We start from the raw sequence: 18,893 nt of genomic DNA, 5'->3' as shown, positions 1-18,893 counted from the left end.
CAGAAATAACATACTAAAAAGATGCTGTAATTTCAGACAGGGCTAACTTAATATTATTTCAAGTGCTTCAGCTGAGCCTATGTTGGGAATTCTAATCTTGACATTAATTCCTGAAAGCATTAAAATCTAATACACTTTCCAATTTCAAACAAAAGTGAGTCTAATCGTTAAAATAAAAGCTTTCTATGGAATATATACAATGTATACTGTCAACAAATGTTGAGCTAAAAGATTTTTAAGTTGCTAAGAGAAGCAATTTTTATATTTACTACTGTATAAGAAACTCCAATTATGAATCCTTTTCACCTGGGCTGTCACCACTTGTGCAAGTATGAGTGAAATCTGCTACGACACAGCACTTAAAAGGCCTGGCATTTTAAATCACTATTTTCACCCTGTAAAACTTCGGCATCTGTCACCAAAGCAAGATGCAAAACCAAACACACACAAAAAATCCTTTAAATTGACCAGGACCATTGATTGGCATCGAGACGTATTGAAAGTGGTGTAACTTGATGTAAAAAATGATACGATATAAGGTCAAAGTGGTAAGTACCATAGAAAAGAGGTACAACTCAAGGATGAAGGGAATTTAGGAGTCAGAAGGCATCCTTTGAGACAATTAGGTGGTGAACGGGGATGAAGCGGGTGGGCATGGAGGAAGACATCAGAAAAAGCTTCACAGAGGAGTCGGCATTGGATCTGAGTCTCTCAAGAGAGTTAGGTTTTGGACAAAAGAAAAACTTTAGCACAAAAAGATCAACTGATTTGTCAAAGTCACCAAACTGCTTATTGCAAAGTCAGGCCTAGAGCAATGGTTTTCTGATGGCTGAAAGTAAGCAGGCTTTGGATTATGCATTCAATTTGGGGCAGAAGCAGCAGTTTTGGCAGTCCTTTTCACCTAGTTTTTCCTCACAGTAAATGATCTTTGGCTGTTTTCCCATTTTTTTGGTTGAAACTGGTCACAATACAAACACTGTTGCTACAAAGACTTGGAGACCAGGAATATTTTCACTGTATGTCTCAATTACCTACATTACTTAGCAATCTTTCTCTTCTCTAAACAGAAACTATACAAATATATTTCTTTAAAGTCTGTATTCTGATAGAGTAGCTGTATCTGACTCGTAACAGGTGTTACTCGTGGACTGAATGCACTGCAGATGCGCTACGTAGCACTGAATTGCATGCTCCCTTTCATGTTCTTTATGTGTCTTGTGTCTGTGAGCCCTGCTTCCCCAACTGAATGGCGCTCCCAGTGAGCACCTTAGACTGTGCAGTAAGGCAGAGTCCATGTCTTATTTCTGATCCTCTGTTTCTAGAATTGTGCCTGGTACAGAGGACTAAAACGTTTGCAGGGTTAATAGCTAAACAAACAAAACAGTGTCTTCTCCACCTACAAAATTAAACTAGGGAAATCACTCAGTTTATCTGGACCACTCAGAAACCAAAACCAAACCTCAGAGCCACTTTGCTCTGAATCTAATGTTGGTATTAATACTCTTTGGCTGGACTAGGAGAGGGGTGGGAAAGAGCGGTCCTCTTGTTTGACATGATTACCATGGTAACCCGGTAGAGCACAGCGTAAAGAAGTAACTCTCTGGAGGAGGCAGATGCATTTGCTTATTTGCTCCAGCTCCCCGCCTACTTCACGATTGTAGTCCCACTTATACATCCACGTCACTCTATTTCTGGAACTCTTTTCCATCAATGCTGCTAAATAAAAATAAAAGAGGACAGGAGAATTCCAGAAAGATGAGTATCTGACTTCACACAATTTCATTCATAGCGGCTTCAAGTGATCAAAGTATTCCAAAACTGAGAAAAAGCTAAAAGATATTAGGGGGAAAAAAACCCTCAAAAAACGGTTTCTCTTGCCTAAGTTAACAGAGTCTAGCTCAGACTCACCCCTCTCAAAGACTTGGGCTGTGTGCACATTTCCAAAAGCATGTGCTAAGATGCCCAGTGTGATTTTGGAATTCTAACCCCCCATACAAGGGCAGATCTTTAAATTTTGCTCCTTATAAAACACAAAGCCTAGCATATATTCAACAAATGTGTGCTGAACTGAAATCAGAACCAAACTAAAAAAAAAAAAAAAAGAGAGAGAAACATTATGAAGTTCTCACCAACTGGACATTCATCACGAGGAATCATCGTATTAAAATTATCATTAAAAAATCCTTTCATCATTCTCAAAATTTTTTTTCTCATGTTCAGATCATCAAGAGATGAATCACAATGATCATAAACAAATACTAATTAACAAGTGTATTAATTTCTACTTTATTGAAAGTCCTTAAAAGTGTTAGTAATAAATGGAATACTTAAAAATCACTGCCGGCACATGTTCAAGTGTGAAATGCACATATTAAAGGCCAGACAAAGTAAGAAATGACAGCACTACTAAAACCCAACCACCTTTTAAAGTCATTTTTCACACAGCTAGAATGACATCATTGCCTTAACAGAGCAGAAAGCACGCACTGCATCTGTGTTGGGAGCTGAGCAAACATACATGCGGCCTGATTTATTTCCAGACTGTGAAGACATTAGTGTGCTGCTAACAGCGCTCTCTCTGACCATTCAGCAAAGGGCTGAAGCAATATCCCCTGTCTTAGAGGCCTCCCTAGAAAGGGAGGTTAGTCGGAAAATGCTCTACTGTTTCTATCATTCCCAATAAAATTACATTGGAAATAAATTCCAGAGGTTTCTGAATGCAGGGGTTTGGAGAAGGCTAAGCAGAATATAAATTGCAGTGCAAGTTTCATGTTTCTCATTCTTCAGAAAAAGCTTCTCCAGCGACCTCACTCTAGAGACCTATGGGGAGTACGAGTAACCCACAGAAATACAGCCATGTTAACCACCTTTCCACTGGCTGTACCCCAGTCTCCTTTTCCAAACCAGGGAGCTAAGCAGACAGACTTTGGAAAGAGAATGAAACAAACGGGGAGGTGGGAAGCAAGTCGTCTTCTCTTTAGAGCCAGAGCTTCATGTGCCCAAAATATCAGCAGGACAAAATCAGGGTCCCTGCCCCCCATGAGGGCAAGGGGCTTTGTCCGTCATATTCACTACTGTGCTCCTAGACGCGTCTGGCCACCGGAAAGTCAATGGAGGTTTGCTGAATGAATTACGATGATGATGTCCATCTTGCTATCATCTTATAAAGCTCCTCACAGGCAGTCATGGGTCTGCTCTGCAGTTGGCAGATACTGTCAGGGCTAGTGACACGGGAAGAGGCAGGTCTCTGAAGTGGATAAGAGTGCCCGACTCTGGCTTCTTACTCTTGGACTTGGTGTCACATAAGAATGTGGAGCCCCTTGGGGCTGGCACTCAGAGGACCACGAGAAAGGCGTCCAGCTCAGGGGCACCTGCCTTGCCATCCTACTGAGACTAGCCACTCTCTCTTCTATGGCCCTGTTTTGTTCTCTTACACAAGGTACTCCTTTTTAATACTCTCATTTGTTTTGCATTTTCCCATCCACATCCCCCCACTGGAATGTAAACTCCATGAAAGCAAGGACCGCATAACAATATACCCAAATGCCTAGAAAAGTGCCTGACAAATAGTTGGCATTTAAATACTTACTGAATAAATTAACAATTGCCAGGCACTGTTCTAAGAGGTGAATGAGACAAACAAAATGCCTGTTCCTTCTAGAGTTTATCTTTTGTGAAGATCAGGGAAAAGGAACCTGAGAGGAACGTGAGATTGAAGAGGTTTCTTTACTTCCCTATTTCCCACAGCTTTTACTCTGCTATACATACAGTGAAAGCTGATGGAGAACCCTCTGTCCCCTCAACTGAACATCCGACAGCAGCAATGCTGCCCGCTCACACTGAACACACGTGGAGAAATGCACTCCTGTGTCTCACTTAGGTAATCCCACACAGTCTGCCTTTGCTGGGATGCTGGCGCTATATGTACACTAGGGTTAAAGTCTTAAATTATCAGTGTGATGACAGCAGTGATAAGCAGAGCAAGATCCTCAGTGGTACATGGATGAAAAGGGACAAGACAATGAGCTGAGAGTTCCAGCCATCCCTCCCTGCCAGGATGTCCTCCCTCCATTACCAATACACAAAATTTGGTTTATTTATTCAGCTTGAGAGCTTCTGAGCTTCTTCCTTAATTGTGTAAAATTCTTGGCCATTTGTATCTTCAAATATTTTTTTCTGCCCCATTTTCCTCTCTGTTCTTCTGGGACCACTCACACGTATGACAGGCCGTCTGACATTATTCCACAGCTCCTGGATAAGTCACATGTTTTTAATTTGTGTTCAACGTTGGAAAATTTCTTATTAATCCATCTTCAGGTTTACTGATTCTTTCTTCAGCTACGTCAAGTCTGCAGATAAAACTGCTAAAGAATTCCTCACCTTTGATAGCACATGTTTATCTCCCACGTTTCCATTTGGCTCTTTTTCAGTTTCCACCTCCCTGCTAAAATTCCCCATCTGTTCATGGTTGCTGCCCACCTTTTCCACTAGAGCCTTAACATATCAATCATAGTTGTTTTAACATCCCCATGTGATAGTTTCAACATCCAGATCGTCTCTAAGTCTAGCTGGCTGCTTTAGGTTTCAACCATGGGTCTTTTTCTAGCCATTTATTGTGTCACAAAACTTTTGATTGAATACTAGACATTGTGATAGAAGAATAATAGAGGCTGGTATTTACTCATGGAAATGGGCACGCCTCTTCTGTCAGGTCATTATCGTTAGCATGGGAGGCTGAGAAGCTTTAGTCAGTTGCTGAGCTGGGTTTGGGTTTTGTTGTTGCTGTCTTTAACATCAGTGAACCACAGGCTTCGGATTCTCCCCGTGACGGACCACTACCGCCTGTGCTTAGGGTGAGGCCTGGAACGCTACAGAGTTCTTCTCAGTGTTCCTGGTCCGCTTTCATCTTTTAGCTGCCCCTGAACGCCTGCGCTTCGTGGAAGGGTGGTTCTTGCCAGCTCTTGCTCTTGTCCTAGCAGGAGGTTCCTACTGCATGCTACTCAGCATTAGGCTCTTTGTGGGAACAAGTGGGGTTCTCAGTCCTCCTGGCCTGTCTCAATTTTAGGCAGAGTCTACGCACCTGGGCCTCTGAGGTAGGGTCTTCTCATAGTCCTGCCCTTCCTCAATCCCCATGGCAGCCTAATTCTGCCTTGAATTTGTGATAGCTCTGTGGCAAAAACAAACAAACAAACAAAAAAAACAGACTTTCTAGCTTCTCCCTCAATGGCAGCAGACCTCTGGTTTGTATTGGTGCAGAATCCTGAGACCAAGAGGTTTTTCTGCCTTTCCCACATGGGTAAATGGTCCAGAAGCCGTGGATACTGACCTGTGTCCTACAGGCAAAGGAGAAACCCATTCGGGACTTTCCTAGAAACCTTAAGAAGCCTAAAGGGTCACTTGCTTTAGGAAAAAAAATTGCCTTCCTGTAGCCTTTGTATAATCCTCTTCTTCCTTAAGATATCACAGTTCCCATCTCCTTGGCACAAAGACTACAACACGTATTTAAAAGTAGCTCAAGGAGAGAGTCCCCCCTACTGCGAACAGTAACAGTTTATGCCCAGCAAGGAGGAAGACGACTTGTTTTGTCTGATTCACTGTGCCTACGTGGGAGGGAAAGCAGATTTTTTTTAAAAAATGTGTGCTGAAAAAACACTCTTATTTACAGGGCAAAGTTAAACTCGGGTTCACAAAATGCAAATAGAGTGAAACATGGTACACCGTTCACTAGTGACGCCATCTATGCACAGAGGACTCGGGGTTGGCCCTCGTCTATAACATCCTGGACTCGGGCTGCGGCTATTCATCGTTCGCTTTTGTCTTGCGCTACCAGAGCCTGCATCAGCCCTCTGCAGACATTCAGAAATCCTGAAGAGGCCTGGAAATTGCCCTCTGGTGTTGCAAAGGATTAGCCTTATTACCTGACACTCACTCCTTGGCCTATGCTATGCTACCTGACTATGGCTTAATCACTTCTGAGAATGAGACTTCACCCAGTGAATGGCCTCAGATTTGACCTATATCTGAGTCACATGTAGGGCTGATTAAAACATATGTAGAATGCCGGGCCCTAGTCCTGCAGGCTCTGATTCAGCATGGGGCAGGGTGCTATAATCAGTATTTCTAATATTTTCCCAGGTGATTCTCAGGACCACACTCTGGACCACTGACCTCGGAAGGTTTTGTTTGCACAGGCTGGTACACCCTCTAGGTATCTGAGGTGTGTGTTAGAAGAGATGGCTGTCACTGGCTTATAGAGAGAACTGTGAGAAAGAGAGAAAAGTGAATAAATAATGACAGGGCATGGGAATAGATGAAGATACAGAGTAATGAATTGTTCTTCCATCAGTTTTTAAAAGGGGTGGAGTCCCAAGGCTTAACTTGGGGGCCAGTGGAGAGTGCTGGCAAGTCAGCCTTTTTTTTTTTTTTTTTTTTTTTTACTAGATCTTGGGAGTAGAGGGCCAGTTACCCACACCCATCCACAGTAGCTCTGCCCCACGTCCTCCACCAATGGAGAGCGGATATTCTCAGGAACACAGTCTCCAAGGACAATACCCTGGTCTTTTCCCCTCAGAACTAAAAGCGGTCACCCAAATTTCAAGGCACTTATTTTCAGTGCCTTAGAAAACCAGCAGCATGCCTGCTACTCTCTTTACGAATGTCCAGTGTTTGATTATGTTGGCCCGTTTTTCACCCACTCTCTTACCTTAAAGGTCGGATATGAGAGAAAAATTGAGGCTAGATTGAGGACTATACCAAAGTATTTTGGTGAAATTACTACGTGTATAATTTAATTTCAAATGGCTCAGGAGAACGTATAGATATGGAGATACCCAGACAAATACAGAGGAAATGATTAGGGCAAATGTCAACAATTATACAGAAAATACAGGTACTGAGTATATGAGCGCTGTTCTGTAAACTTCATGTTAAAATTTTTTCCTAATTGAAAGGTAAGAAAACAGTTTAATGTTGCCTCCACCAGATTAGAGCTATCTCTGACTGTCATTAGATTAAAAAAAATTTCAGCCCAGTGAGAACTGAGTCCAAAATTTCTACACTACAGATTTCTGGTACTCAGTTCAGAAGCTTGTACAGTTCCAAAACAAACATGTCAGAGACCATTCTTAGACCAGTAGTTCCACTTACAAGTTATCCTACTTATCCAACGCTTGTGGGAGGTTAAAAAATAAAAAGTTGATACTGATTCCTTTGTCTGTTTTTCCTGTTTTCATCTTATTTTCTTTTTTCATAAAAAGCAGACAGTTACTAAGTCCAAGAGGAATTAGCCCGCTTTGTTATCCAGGTGCACAAACATAACCATAAGCCCATTTTTGTGTAACTAAGAACTTACGTGTTTATCCAGAACACGGGGGAGAGACACGCTGGGGGAAAAATAACAGCAGGAGGACAAGGAATTCACATCCAAAAGTTAGCTGAAAAAAAGTCCTTTAAATCCAGTGAGTCAATTTACAAGTTTAGTAAAATTTTACTTCGTAAGACTGTAGTACTGATATGGAAATATTATCTGGATGTAAGTTCTCAGTTTAAGAAAAATCCAGTGACCTTCTCATAATTAACACTCTGAATTATACTTAAAAAATGACAGCAGAAATAATAATTCAGCATTTATTTTTATGTAAAGAACATTTTATATTTCTACATTGCTCCGATGAGTTTGTTTTTTTGCCCTGCATTTCTGATTATGTTTTCATAGCAGAGTAAATATTTTAAAATTTACTTTACATTTGTTTACATAATATATAATTTAAAATATGTTTTACTTCATACTAATAGAAATTTAAATGAAAACCACCCTGGATACATCACATCAACATAATCTGTAAGTGAGGCTGTGGCAGAGACAGGACCTCTTTCTACATCAGTGATGAGAATGCAAATGGCACAACCTTTAAAAATGGAAAATCTGTCAATATCTAGCAAAATTATAGATAGCAATTCCACTTCTGATAAGTACAAGCTTATCACTAGAGTATCATTTATTGCAGAAGAGTGGAAAAAAGTGATCATAATTTCATCAGACTGGCTGAATGAACCATTGCATCTGTAAGCTCTGGATTACCAGTAAGCTGTAGAAAGGGAAGAAAAGTATCTCTATATACTAGTATGAAGTGGCCGTAGAGATAGTGTTATGTAAAAAAAGTGGGGTGGAAAGTATATATCATTATTTAAGAAAGAGAATTCACATCTACTTATATAAAAAACTGAATGTTTTGAAAGTTGGCAATGGCAAAGGAGGGAAAAAAAAAACAAGGTTGAGGAGATAGAAACTAAACTTCTTTGAATATACCTTGTTTTAAGTACTATGTAAATATTTACTTAATTATAAAATTTTATGAAACCATACAAATTTTTAGTTTTATACAAAAGTAAAAACTATAAAATTATAAAGGATAAGCTATAAAACTTGTAAACTATAAAAGTATAAAAGTAAAATTAAAACAAATTAGCCAAAATAACCACAAACAGAAAAACTAATCCAAGTCACTTTAAAAAAACCAATATTCCTGTATATCACTAATGGGATATGTCATAAAGATACAGATAATTGCTTAAAAAAAATCAAACTATTTTGAGTAATCATATTGATGGTAGTAGTGTTGATGATGTTATTCTGAAACTGTATATTGTAAAATCATGTGAGTAATTATATAGTTCAATTCATAGATTCCCAGAGTCACTGAATGTGGTATTCTCAGCATGAAAGACAGAAAACACAGATACCAGCATAGGCTAGGGTGATGAACACATCTATAGTCCTGAATCTGAATTAGAAATAAATTTATATGCATTTATGACATATTTTGTCTCTAAATAAGATATATTCTCCTTATGACTTTCAGTGACCTAGAAATGATAACCAACCTAATAGCAGTGCCTAGATTAGACCTGAATCCAGATCTGAGGAAGGGAATACACGAGCTGAACCAAGCTGAACCGAGCACATCGTGTCATGAATAGACGCTCAACATCATAAGGGAAAAAGGCAAATAAAAACATAGACATACCTCTCTACACTCACTAATGTGGAAAATAACAAGGGATGGTAAGGATGTGGGGAAGTTAGAACCCTCATACATTGCTGATGGGAATGCAGAATGGTGCAGGTGCCTTGGGAAGAATTTGGTACTTCCTCAAAAAGCCAAACAGAATTACCATATGACCCAACAATTCCACTTCTAGATATATGTAAGAGAAATGAAATCTATGTCCACATAAAAACTGGTACATGAATGCTCACAGCAGCATTATTCATAACGGCCAAAAGGTGAAACTAACCCAAATGTCCATCCACTGATGAGCAAATAAACAAAACTGCTATATTTACCCATATAATGAAATAGTATCTGACAATGAAAAGTAATCGATACAAGCTTGATGAACTCATATCAATGGATGAACCCTGGAAACATTATGAAAACTGAAAGAAGCCAGTGACAAGAGACTACATAGTGCAGGACTGCATTTATATGAGATGTCCAGAAAAGGCAAAGCCACAGAGGCAGAAAAGAAATCAATGGCTGCTTAGAGGTAGAGACAGGGGAAGAAGGGACATGGGAGAGAATGAGGAATGACAGCTAATGGCTACAAGGTTTCCTTTAGGAGGGATGAAAATGCTCTAAGGTTGTGGTGATGGCTTCACAACTTTGTGAATATCCTAACAACCACTGAAATGTACACTTCAAATGAGTAAATAAGATGGCATAAACTGTATCTCAATAAAACTGTTTAAAGAAAGAAAGAATGTTATCTGGCCCCTTTTCCAACAAATGACATTACCCGGGGAGTGAGCATTTTCATTTATAAATGGGAACAGTCTGTTTCCATCTTTCTACCTCTAGCTATAAGAATACATAAAAGGTACATAGGAGAAGCATTCTAGAAAGCTAGTTTCATAACTTGAAGGTGCCTGTACTAGTTACCAATTGCTGCATAACAAATTACCCCAAAACACAGCAGTTAAAACAACAAACATTTATCATCTCATACAGTTTCTAAGGGTCAGGAACCAAGGAGTAGCTTAGCTGGGTGGGGCTGGCTCAGGTCTCTTATGAGGTTGCAGTGAAGCAATAATAAAATAAAAATACCCTACACTTAAAAAACAAGGGCTACGATCTCTGAAGACCTGGCTGTTGGAAAATTCACTTGCAAGCTCCTTCACATGCCTGCTGGTTGGAGACTTCAGTTCCTCCCACAGCAGTCCTCTTCATAGGGCTGCTCAGGACATGTCTTCCCCGAGAGCAAGTGATCAGTGAGTTGGAGAGAGCATGAGGGCAATCAAGACAGAGGCTCAGGCTTCTATAACCTGACCTTGGAAGTGACACGTCGTCATTTTTGCCACATGGTATTGGTTACACGGATCAGTGCTGATACATTGTTGGAGGGGACTGGACAGGAGTGTGAATTCCAAGTATTGAGAATCATTGGGGCCACTGTGGAGACTGGCTACTAAAACAACATTATGACAATAAACAGACCAAAGATCCCATAGGAGCAAACGCTTGACCTTTGCACTCAAAGTGGGTAAGGGGGATACACAATCCTCAGTTCTGTGACAGAAGCACCCTTGGAGAGTTTTAAGAGCTGTGACAAAAGGGTTTTGCAAGATTGAGGTCTATCCCAGTGGGGCTTTTTCTCTAGACCTACAGTGTTGGAAACGCTTCAGAGAGTAACTTTCCTTTCCATAGGTTTCCTTTCCCCACGGAACTACATGTCAGATCTGCGGGAAAGAACTACAAGACAGAGCTGCTAAATAAACTGTGAAAAGCCTAGCAGTCAGACGTTTTTATTTCGGGTATTGGCATGTCCCAGTGATCAGTGCTGTCAGCTGGGTGTGACAGCTCAGAAGTGAGTAAGATTTGAACTTAATGCATATTTAAAGGGTATTTAAAATTCAGAACCAGGCAGATCAATCTCCTCTGACCCTAAATATGGTCCTAAAGTAAAGGGCTTGAGGAAATTGGATTTCAAAGATTACAGGTGGGGAATTTGCGAAGTGTGTCCACGGTCCACTGGAGAGCAAAAAAGCCCAACTACAAGAACTGTGGACTGACTAATACGACAACCATGGATTAAGCAAAAGTTCTTTTTGAAAGGCTATCTTAGAGATCATGACTCACACATTGGAGACCTAAGGTGATGGGCAGTGGAAGGAATCATCAGAACAGCAGAACAGAAACTCCTTAAAAATTTATTGACAAAAATTTTGTGCATGTTACACATAATAAGAAAAAATCCTACACTTGAAAAACAAGTCTTTTCAAGAACCACTCAACCATTTTCCATTCTTCTTGCGCCTGAGTTATGGTTGGGATAAAGAAACACAAAATCATAGAGTTAGGGGCTGGTGGACAAAGAACATGAAAGATTTAGTCAACTTCACCCTCCCCCTCCTCCCGCCGCTGACAGGCAAGGAGAGTCCTAGCTGAAGAAAGGCCAGGTGACTCTACCAGGACCATTAGTGACAGAGCAGGATTTGAATCCATCGCACCAGGAGCTACGCATCAGAGGCTCAGTGGCAGTGACTCATAATACAGACACGTTAAACATGTGAGCATTAAATCAACAAACATTAAACTGCTGGTCACTCTGGAATGGGCATTTCTTTGTGTGGCTTTTGACACTTGCTGTGTTACTTCCTTAGGTAGCAGTGGACTCTTACCCCTCTTTCTGCTCCAACAGACAGCTGACCTTCTTAGCCAGGGGAAGGAAGCAATCTCTCACTCAGCTCAGCTAATATTTACAGAATATCTGTATTACACCTAGCACTGAACATGTGCATTTAAAGAGTAGAAAACACAGTTCCTTCATTCCAAAAGCAGATATTCAAGCTGAAGAAAACCTACACCTGGAACACTAAGAAAATTACACATCACGCGAGAGGGCACACAGGAATTTATATATTTTTAATACCTTTACACAATAAAAAACTTATATAATACTTACAATGTGCCAGATATATTATAATTCTAAATCTTTAGTACCCTATGAGGTTATGAAATTTGCCAAAATTCTCACGCCTGGTAAGAAGCAGGGCCAGATTCAAACCCAGAAAGAATGGCTCCAGAGACTCATCATGAAAGGGGCCTTTGTGAGGTCATTCAGCTCATTTCAGGGATGGTATCTGCCAGGTTCACACTTAATCTATTGCCGGTAGAAGCAGTGTTTCACTCTGCTGTGAAAGCAGGCCTGACCACAATCCTCAGTAAACTATTTGAGAGTATAAATGTACTTCTAGCATTTGAAAGTATGGTTAAGTCATCATCCACTTGAGACTAATTAGATGTTAGATGCTAGACAGAGAAACAGGAAATGGAATAAGGAAGAATTTGCAGAACACAATGTGGGGCAGCCTGAGTAGGACAACGTTAGCCAGTGTGTGTGTAGTCACGCACAAGAGGAGTGAACTGACCAGGAGGAAGAAGTCAGTTAGCAAACGGCTGCTTTCCTCCTTCCCCAATGTCTTCTGCTGCGGTCCTCTCATCCAAGCATCCTTACTCCAAACCAGCCAATCTGATAGCCCTGACTCACAGCTCTGGCACATATGAGTGCCCTGGTGTCTGCTCATCTCAAATGGCCAAGCAAACCAGGTCAATCCTCCATGTCTCAGGCCCTAATTTCCCAGAATTATTCCAGGCACACTTTCAACTTCTGCCTAGGGAGACCTTAAGAATTGTTAGTGTCTACCGAGAATAAATTTCAAATATTCTGAACTAATCTCACTTTAGGTGTGACCTTAGAAATATAACTGTCTTGCTAAAATGAATTTAATGTTAGGGTCAAGCTGGCTTCCAGACTGCATCTTCCATCTTTTTAAATTTTGCATCTACCACGGTCCTGAAAGTGTCTCTATTCCAGGATAATGTGAGCTTCAGTGCTGCTGCTACTATGACTACTACCACTAACAACCTTCAGGCTGGCACTTCATTCCAGCACTGATTACGTGCTAGAAGCTACGTTAAAAGCTTTACATACAGAAGAGCCATTCAGTCTTTCTTACAACCTTATGAAGTAGGTTTTATTATTACCCCTGGTTTAAAAACATGCCCAAGATCACACAACTGGTAAGGGACAGTACTGGGATTCAAAACCTGGCCATTTGGCTCCAGAATCCATTCTCTTAGACATTGTATCATTCTCCTTGTCTTTATGCAATGCAAAGAATATTCCATCAAAATCAGAGACCTGGGTTTTCATTCCCGTCTCTAATGCTATAACCAACTGTGTGACCCAGGGCAAGTCATCCTCAAGACACAACTCAGTTTCCACTACATCCTGAGCCAGGCTCGATTTGTTTCTAGTCATACGATACTGTGATGATAAAGTAGTGGCTTTTCCTTAACAAACTTGACTTTGCTGGAGAATTCAAGAGATTTAAACCTTACAAATGAAATATACCCAAGGGAAGGAAAGAGGCAACTAATAATAACTATGTAAACCTTCTAAGCATTTTCACTTATTTTCTCATTTCATATTCTATGACAAAAGCATTAGATTCATATTTTACAGAGGAAAACATTGAGACTCAGAGATTAGGTAATTTACCCAAAGTGACACAGAAAATCAGGATGGAGAGCCAGCATTTGGACGCAGCCGAAGCCCAAGCCCTTTCCACTGCACCACAGTGCTTCCTTGGCACTGCCTTCCTCTCCTCGCAGCAGCAGAAAGCAGAGGTGAAAGGTAATGTATGGAAAGTACTTATTATGAAGTCTTGCAAACAACACACACACAGTAAATTAATTTGGATAGTGAGGATGGAGATGGGCGAATGCCAACGTCAAAGTGCAAACAGACTGTAACGTAAAACCAAACCGGGTACATTTTGGTGTAACTTTTACAAGGTGGGCTGAAATATCAAAACAGGTGACTTTCTGGAAGAAGTTTGTGTGACTTGAGTTTATCCCTAAGTACACAATGAAGTACGACAAGAATGCCAATATATGTGGCATTCCCAGACCACATACATGCGTTCCTGTGGTATTTTGCTGCATGAAATAACTTCCTAACAATAACTCAGAATCATTGTGCTAAAATGGATCTGCATTTTTCCCTAGCCAGAATTTCACGAATAATACCAACAAACAAGGAAAGTCTTATGTACTGGCTACTCAAAGAAGGGCAGAAAAGTCAGAAACTACTGTGCTAACTTACTAAATTCCTATTTTGATTTGGAAATTGAGTCACTTGCTCATTAACTAATTCATCTGACAAATAATAACTGAATACCAGGTACCTACAAGCCTTTAATTACTAAATAACACCTTATAAAAATCCTAATCACATTTGCATAAACAAAGGTGTAAGAAGGACATACAAATGATTAATAGTGGTCACCCCTGGGGACAGAGAGTGCGGACTTTTACTTTTTTGTTTTATAACATCCACACAGTTTGTTTTACAAGAAATAAATATTATAATTCTATATTTTCTTAAAATTCTGTTTGAGTTTTTTTTTTAGAGCATTCTTTAAAGAAAGGATTCTTCTGTAGCTTGCGGGAGTGGTTCTCCACCCAGAGTGTATTACAATTAACTGTGAAGGGTTTTTAAACAAATATGCAGGTGTCTGGGTCTCACTGCAGAGTACGGACTTAGAAAGGTCTGGAAACCTCCAGACCAGATGACCTTTAAGGTCTTCACCAATCCTACCAGATTACGCTACTTGCAAATATTTTGTGCACCTTCAACACCCAAAATAGCTTTTTTTTTTGGACACATATTAACCACCAGATACTGCACAGAGTAAAGGCGTTATTCCTGTAAGTGAAAGTCCTGTTCTCTGGCACTAAGTACTCGTCTTACTGACCTAGAGACACTCATAGGAAACAAGCTGAAGATTAAAACATACACAATTTCAACTTAAACTTTATTTCCTGTGGTTATTTTGACACAAAACCCATCATATTTCACTATTTGTGAGGCAGGAATTTGGGGAACCGGCTCCAATGTAAGCACCAATTATTGCAGAGGTGATGGGGAGGCCGGAAGGCAGAGGGTCATGGTTGCAATATTGTCATATTGGTTCTCTTAACTCAAAACCACCCCAGTAAGTCACGTATTGGCTTCTTCTCTAACCTGGCACTTCACCTCTCTCAGTCATTTTCAACCCTATTAGACCCAATATCCCTTTGTTATATACATGTCTATGCTTATCCATTCATTCCAATTCCTCCTTTTCTATCCTGAGACAAAATTCACAGCTATTTAACAGAATTTCAAAAGTGTCTAAATATTTGTATATTCATGGATGACTGAAGCATTGTGCTGTACACCAGAAACTGACACAACATTGTCAACTGACTATACCTCAATTATAAAAAATAGAAAAAAAATCCTAACAGTTAATAAAGGAAAATGAAAGTAATTAATTATGTATTTCATTATGTTTATGTTTCACATAAAGAATAGGCCTTATTAAATAACCTCAGAACAAAAGTCCTATTTTCTGTTAGTTAACAGAGAATTCTGGTCTTGATTAAAAACAAACCTCACACGTTTAAAAAAACAACGCAGCACGTGCCAAATGTGTAGCACAGAGCTCCACACTTACTTGGTCCTCGGCCGTTTCTGCTGGGCTTCATCCAGGACGAGGGATGGGGCACTCCTCCTCCTTTCTGCTAGTGCTTTCATTTTCTGTTGAGGGGGAACAAATCAAAGTGAAGACCACGAGGCTATAAAGCAAGTAAATGCCAGTTTTCAATACCAGTTCGCAATCTTATCATGGACATAAAACAATAACATCTAAACCAGGACAGCTAAGTGGCAAAAAGCGGTACAAGCAGCAAGTCTGTTTCGTGGTCAGAGAATAAGGAGCTTAAATGTTGACCAGCGTATTCGGGAAAGAGCACCCAACCATTAGCATCAGCTGCGGCTTCACTGCTCACGGCCCTACGCCGAGGACAGGACCGGACTGTCTCATTTCCTCTCTGGAATCTCATCAGAGTGATTCTGCTAGCTCTGCTTCACAGGCAGGGTGGGCCCCAAAGTGGGCTTCAAGGGAAAACAGAATTCGAAGAGATCAAGAAAAGGGAGAAAGAACGTAGTTAAAGCAAAAGACGGAGACTAGGTCCGTATACACTTAATAGACTTTAAAATTGAAATGTTGACACATTTGGGGATCTATCCTTCCAAATAGATATTTACCTGTAACTTTAAAAAAGTAACTTTTTCTTTCTTTTCTAAGTGGTATATAAGTACAGGATTAATTGGATAATTCAGATACTCTGTGCTTCAGAGGACCTAAAATTTGTGATAAATGGGGTTTTATTCAACTTGAATTATCCAGATAATTACTCCTTAAATTTTCAATGTTACATATCTGACACCTCTAGACAGAGTCTGAGGGCCTGCCGCTGGAGTTGGATGTGTAAAACTTACAATATAGTCACAAACAGCCATGAGTGAAGTTCAGGCTGGGTCACAGTAGCATTCTTCCTGCTCTACCCTCTCTCCTTATCCTGGCCAGAGGTCTCACCCACCCATCACCTGAGGGCCTAGGCCAGCCATGCCTGGGACTGGATACTGCTCTTAAAACACACACACACACACACACACACACACACACACACACACACACACACACACACACACAAGACCAACTAGCTCAGTAGCAGTATCTCCTTACATGATTTATAAGGGAACTGCTTCTTAGCTAGTAAAATAAAACCTAGATCCTAAGGAAGAGAGGTAGAACCATCCAGTGAGAAGGGGATACTGGACTTCCTTGGCCCATTTCATTGCCTCCAGATTTACCATGCCCCGGGGATCTCACACAAGTTACTGTTGTCACCAGTGCCATGGCCTCAGTGTTACTCTTTCCCCCTTTCGTCTTTTGGCTCACGTGTAGAAACTAAATGCCCAAACCTTCTTCATACAGCTCAGATAGCAACTGAAACAATTATATAAAACATTAATAATGGGCAGGAAACAAATGCAGAACACCATACTCAATCAGGACTTATTAACCATGAATTCGTTTCGGGGCAGGTTAGATTGTATAAATTTTTTTTTTCACATGATACATATTTGGTGCCTCCTTTCTGAAGGGAAAGCCTGAAGTTTTCATCAGATTCCCAGAAGAATCTGTAATCCCTCTCAAGCCCAGTGATTCTGATAAACTGTTTTATATATTACAGCTTATAAGCCTATAAGCCCCACTGCACTGCTTCCATTAGTCACATCTCTAGGGAATGTACCTCTCAGGGATCTAATACTCCGTGGCCACTCTGGGTGCAGAGGCTGCAGGATCCAGGGAAATATGGGAGACTAGTATTTGTACTGCAAGGTCCAGCAGCCTGTCTCCACATAAAGAGTCTCAACTTTGGAAGATCAGTTTTGATTTTACTAAAACAGGTGGCAGTTCATTCATATGCAGATTTTCTGCAGGATTCTGTTCCACCTTCAGGTCTGGGTTTGATTCCTGCTCCTTATCCTGACTCCCTTTATTCAGGATCTATTTACCATGCTTTGAAATTTGAAATGCGCCCAATCCTTTAAGCTTGCCCTGGGTCCCCTGCCCTCTGTCTGTTCTGATCATGAGGGTCTGCCTAGCTACCTGAGCACAGGCCACAATCCCGGGCCTATCTCAGTAGTCTTACTTCTGCTGCTCTAACCCTCTGACACTGTCAGCAGATCCAAGCTCCTAAACTAGGTCTTCATTAATACATGATCTTTAATTCTGAGCTCCTTGACTTTCAGGTTTATAAAGAATTTGGAAAAGGTTCAAAAGATTACCATCAAAATGATTTCAAATGAGAGAAGTTAAAATGGTCTGAAATTCTTCATTTAGAAACAGTAATAATATACAAATTAATGCAGAGTTATAATACAGAGGATCGAAAGTATCTTTCAAAGAAAATAAGGCAAAAAGAAATGTGGCCAAACTGTAGACTGAGAATCCAGGTTGACCTTGGGTAGTGGTTCTCAGAGAAGTTCACAAAAGCTGTGAACTAAATTATGCACGTTAACTTCAAGGGCCTCAGAAACCCCTAACATGGATTCTTCAGGGATCTGTGGATCCCCAAATTGAAACCTTCTGCTATAAGGAAAACTTTCTGAGAGTGATGGTTGTTAAGCATGAGAATGGATAAATCAAAGGGTGACAAATTTTCTTCTGTAAAGGTGCTTTTAAGATAGGAGCTTCCATGGAGACCTAGTGCAGAGGACCATTTGTGCATATATACATAGGAATTAGACGGTTTTCTTAGTTATAAAATTGTTAGATGTGTGAGGAGTCAAATGTGGAGTATGCCTACCTCATCTAGTGGACTCATACTCGAGAATGCATTTTTGGAAAAAAAATGTTAAAAGCAAAATGAAACAGTTCTTCAACCTTACTCCTGCTCTATAGGCAATAAAATGCTGTCAAAAGACCAGACTGGCAACATCCATTTACTTTTTTTAAAAAGGAAAAGGAAAAGACTGGATTGGTAACGAGACAACCCATTATGTTTTATAATGAAGGACAGCATTTTAGGACAATGGCTTAAGATATAAAGCAACCTATCATTTATTGGACAAGTACTATTGATACGTAAGCAAGCTCCTCTAACGCGTTCTCCCTTCACCAGTATGCCTAACTACCGTTAGTAAAAAAGGAAGAGATCTGTTCACGAATAATTTGATTTTTCCCAATTCCTTAAGTTTACAAGAATAAAAGTGCTTTAAAAATGCTAATTACTGAACATTCAATTACCTTCCCAAATATAGCTCTAACCTAGTGAGTCCCTCTCCCCCCATCCCTGCATCTCTGAAGGGGACAAGCACAAGGACAAACCTCAGCCTCAATACATCAAAGGCTGAGCCGGCACTACAGCGATACATCGAGTTCACCGACACCTAGATGGCTTGGTGACATGGTCATGGTCCTTGGGAGCTCA

At 40.4% G+C, this 18,893-nt stretch overlaps 1 protein-coding gene and 1 pseudogene across 1 annotated transcript in view; one reads left to right on the top strand and one right to left on the bottom strand.

Annotated features, from left to right (window-relative positions):
- LOC105098588 (rho GTPase-activating protein 20-like) overlaps window positions 1–15,648 on the bottom strand; it is a 62,738-nt gene extending 47,090 nt beyond the window's left edge. Inside the window, exon 1 of the mRNA XM_064480284.1 lies at window positions 15,566–15,648. Within this exon, the coding sequence (XP_064336354.1) occupies window positions 15,566–15,645 (80 nt within the window). The 5' untranslated portion in view covers window positions 15,646–15,648. The remainder of the gene's footprint in view (window positions 1–15,565) is intronic.
- LOC116150273 (small nucleolar RNA SNORA18) lies at window positions 10,626–10,764 on the top strand (annotated as a pseudogene).
- Window positions 15,649–18,893: the final 3,245 nt, after the last annotated feature.

The sequence above is a fragment of the Camelus dromedarius genome, chromosome 28 (assembly GCF_036321535.1).
Source record: "Camelus dromedarius isolate mCamDro1 chromosome 28, mCamDro1.pat, whole genome shotgun sequence".
Taxonomy (NCBI): Eukaryota; Metazoa; Chordata; class Mammalia; order Artiodactyla; family Camelidae; genus Camelus; species Camelus dromedarius.
This window is presented reverse-complemented; position numbering and strand designations above follow the sequence as displayed.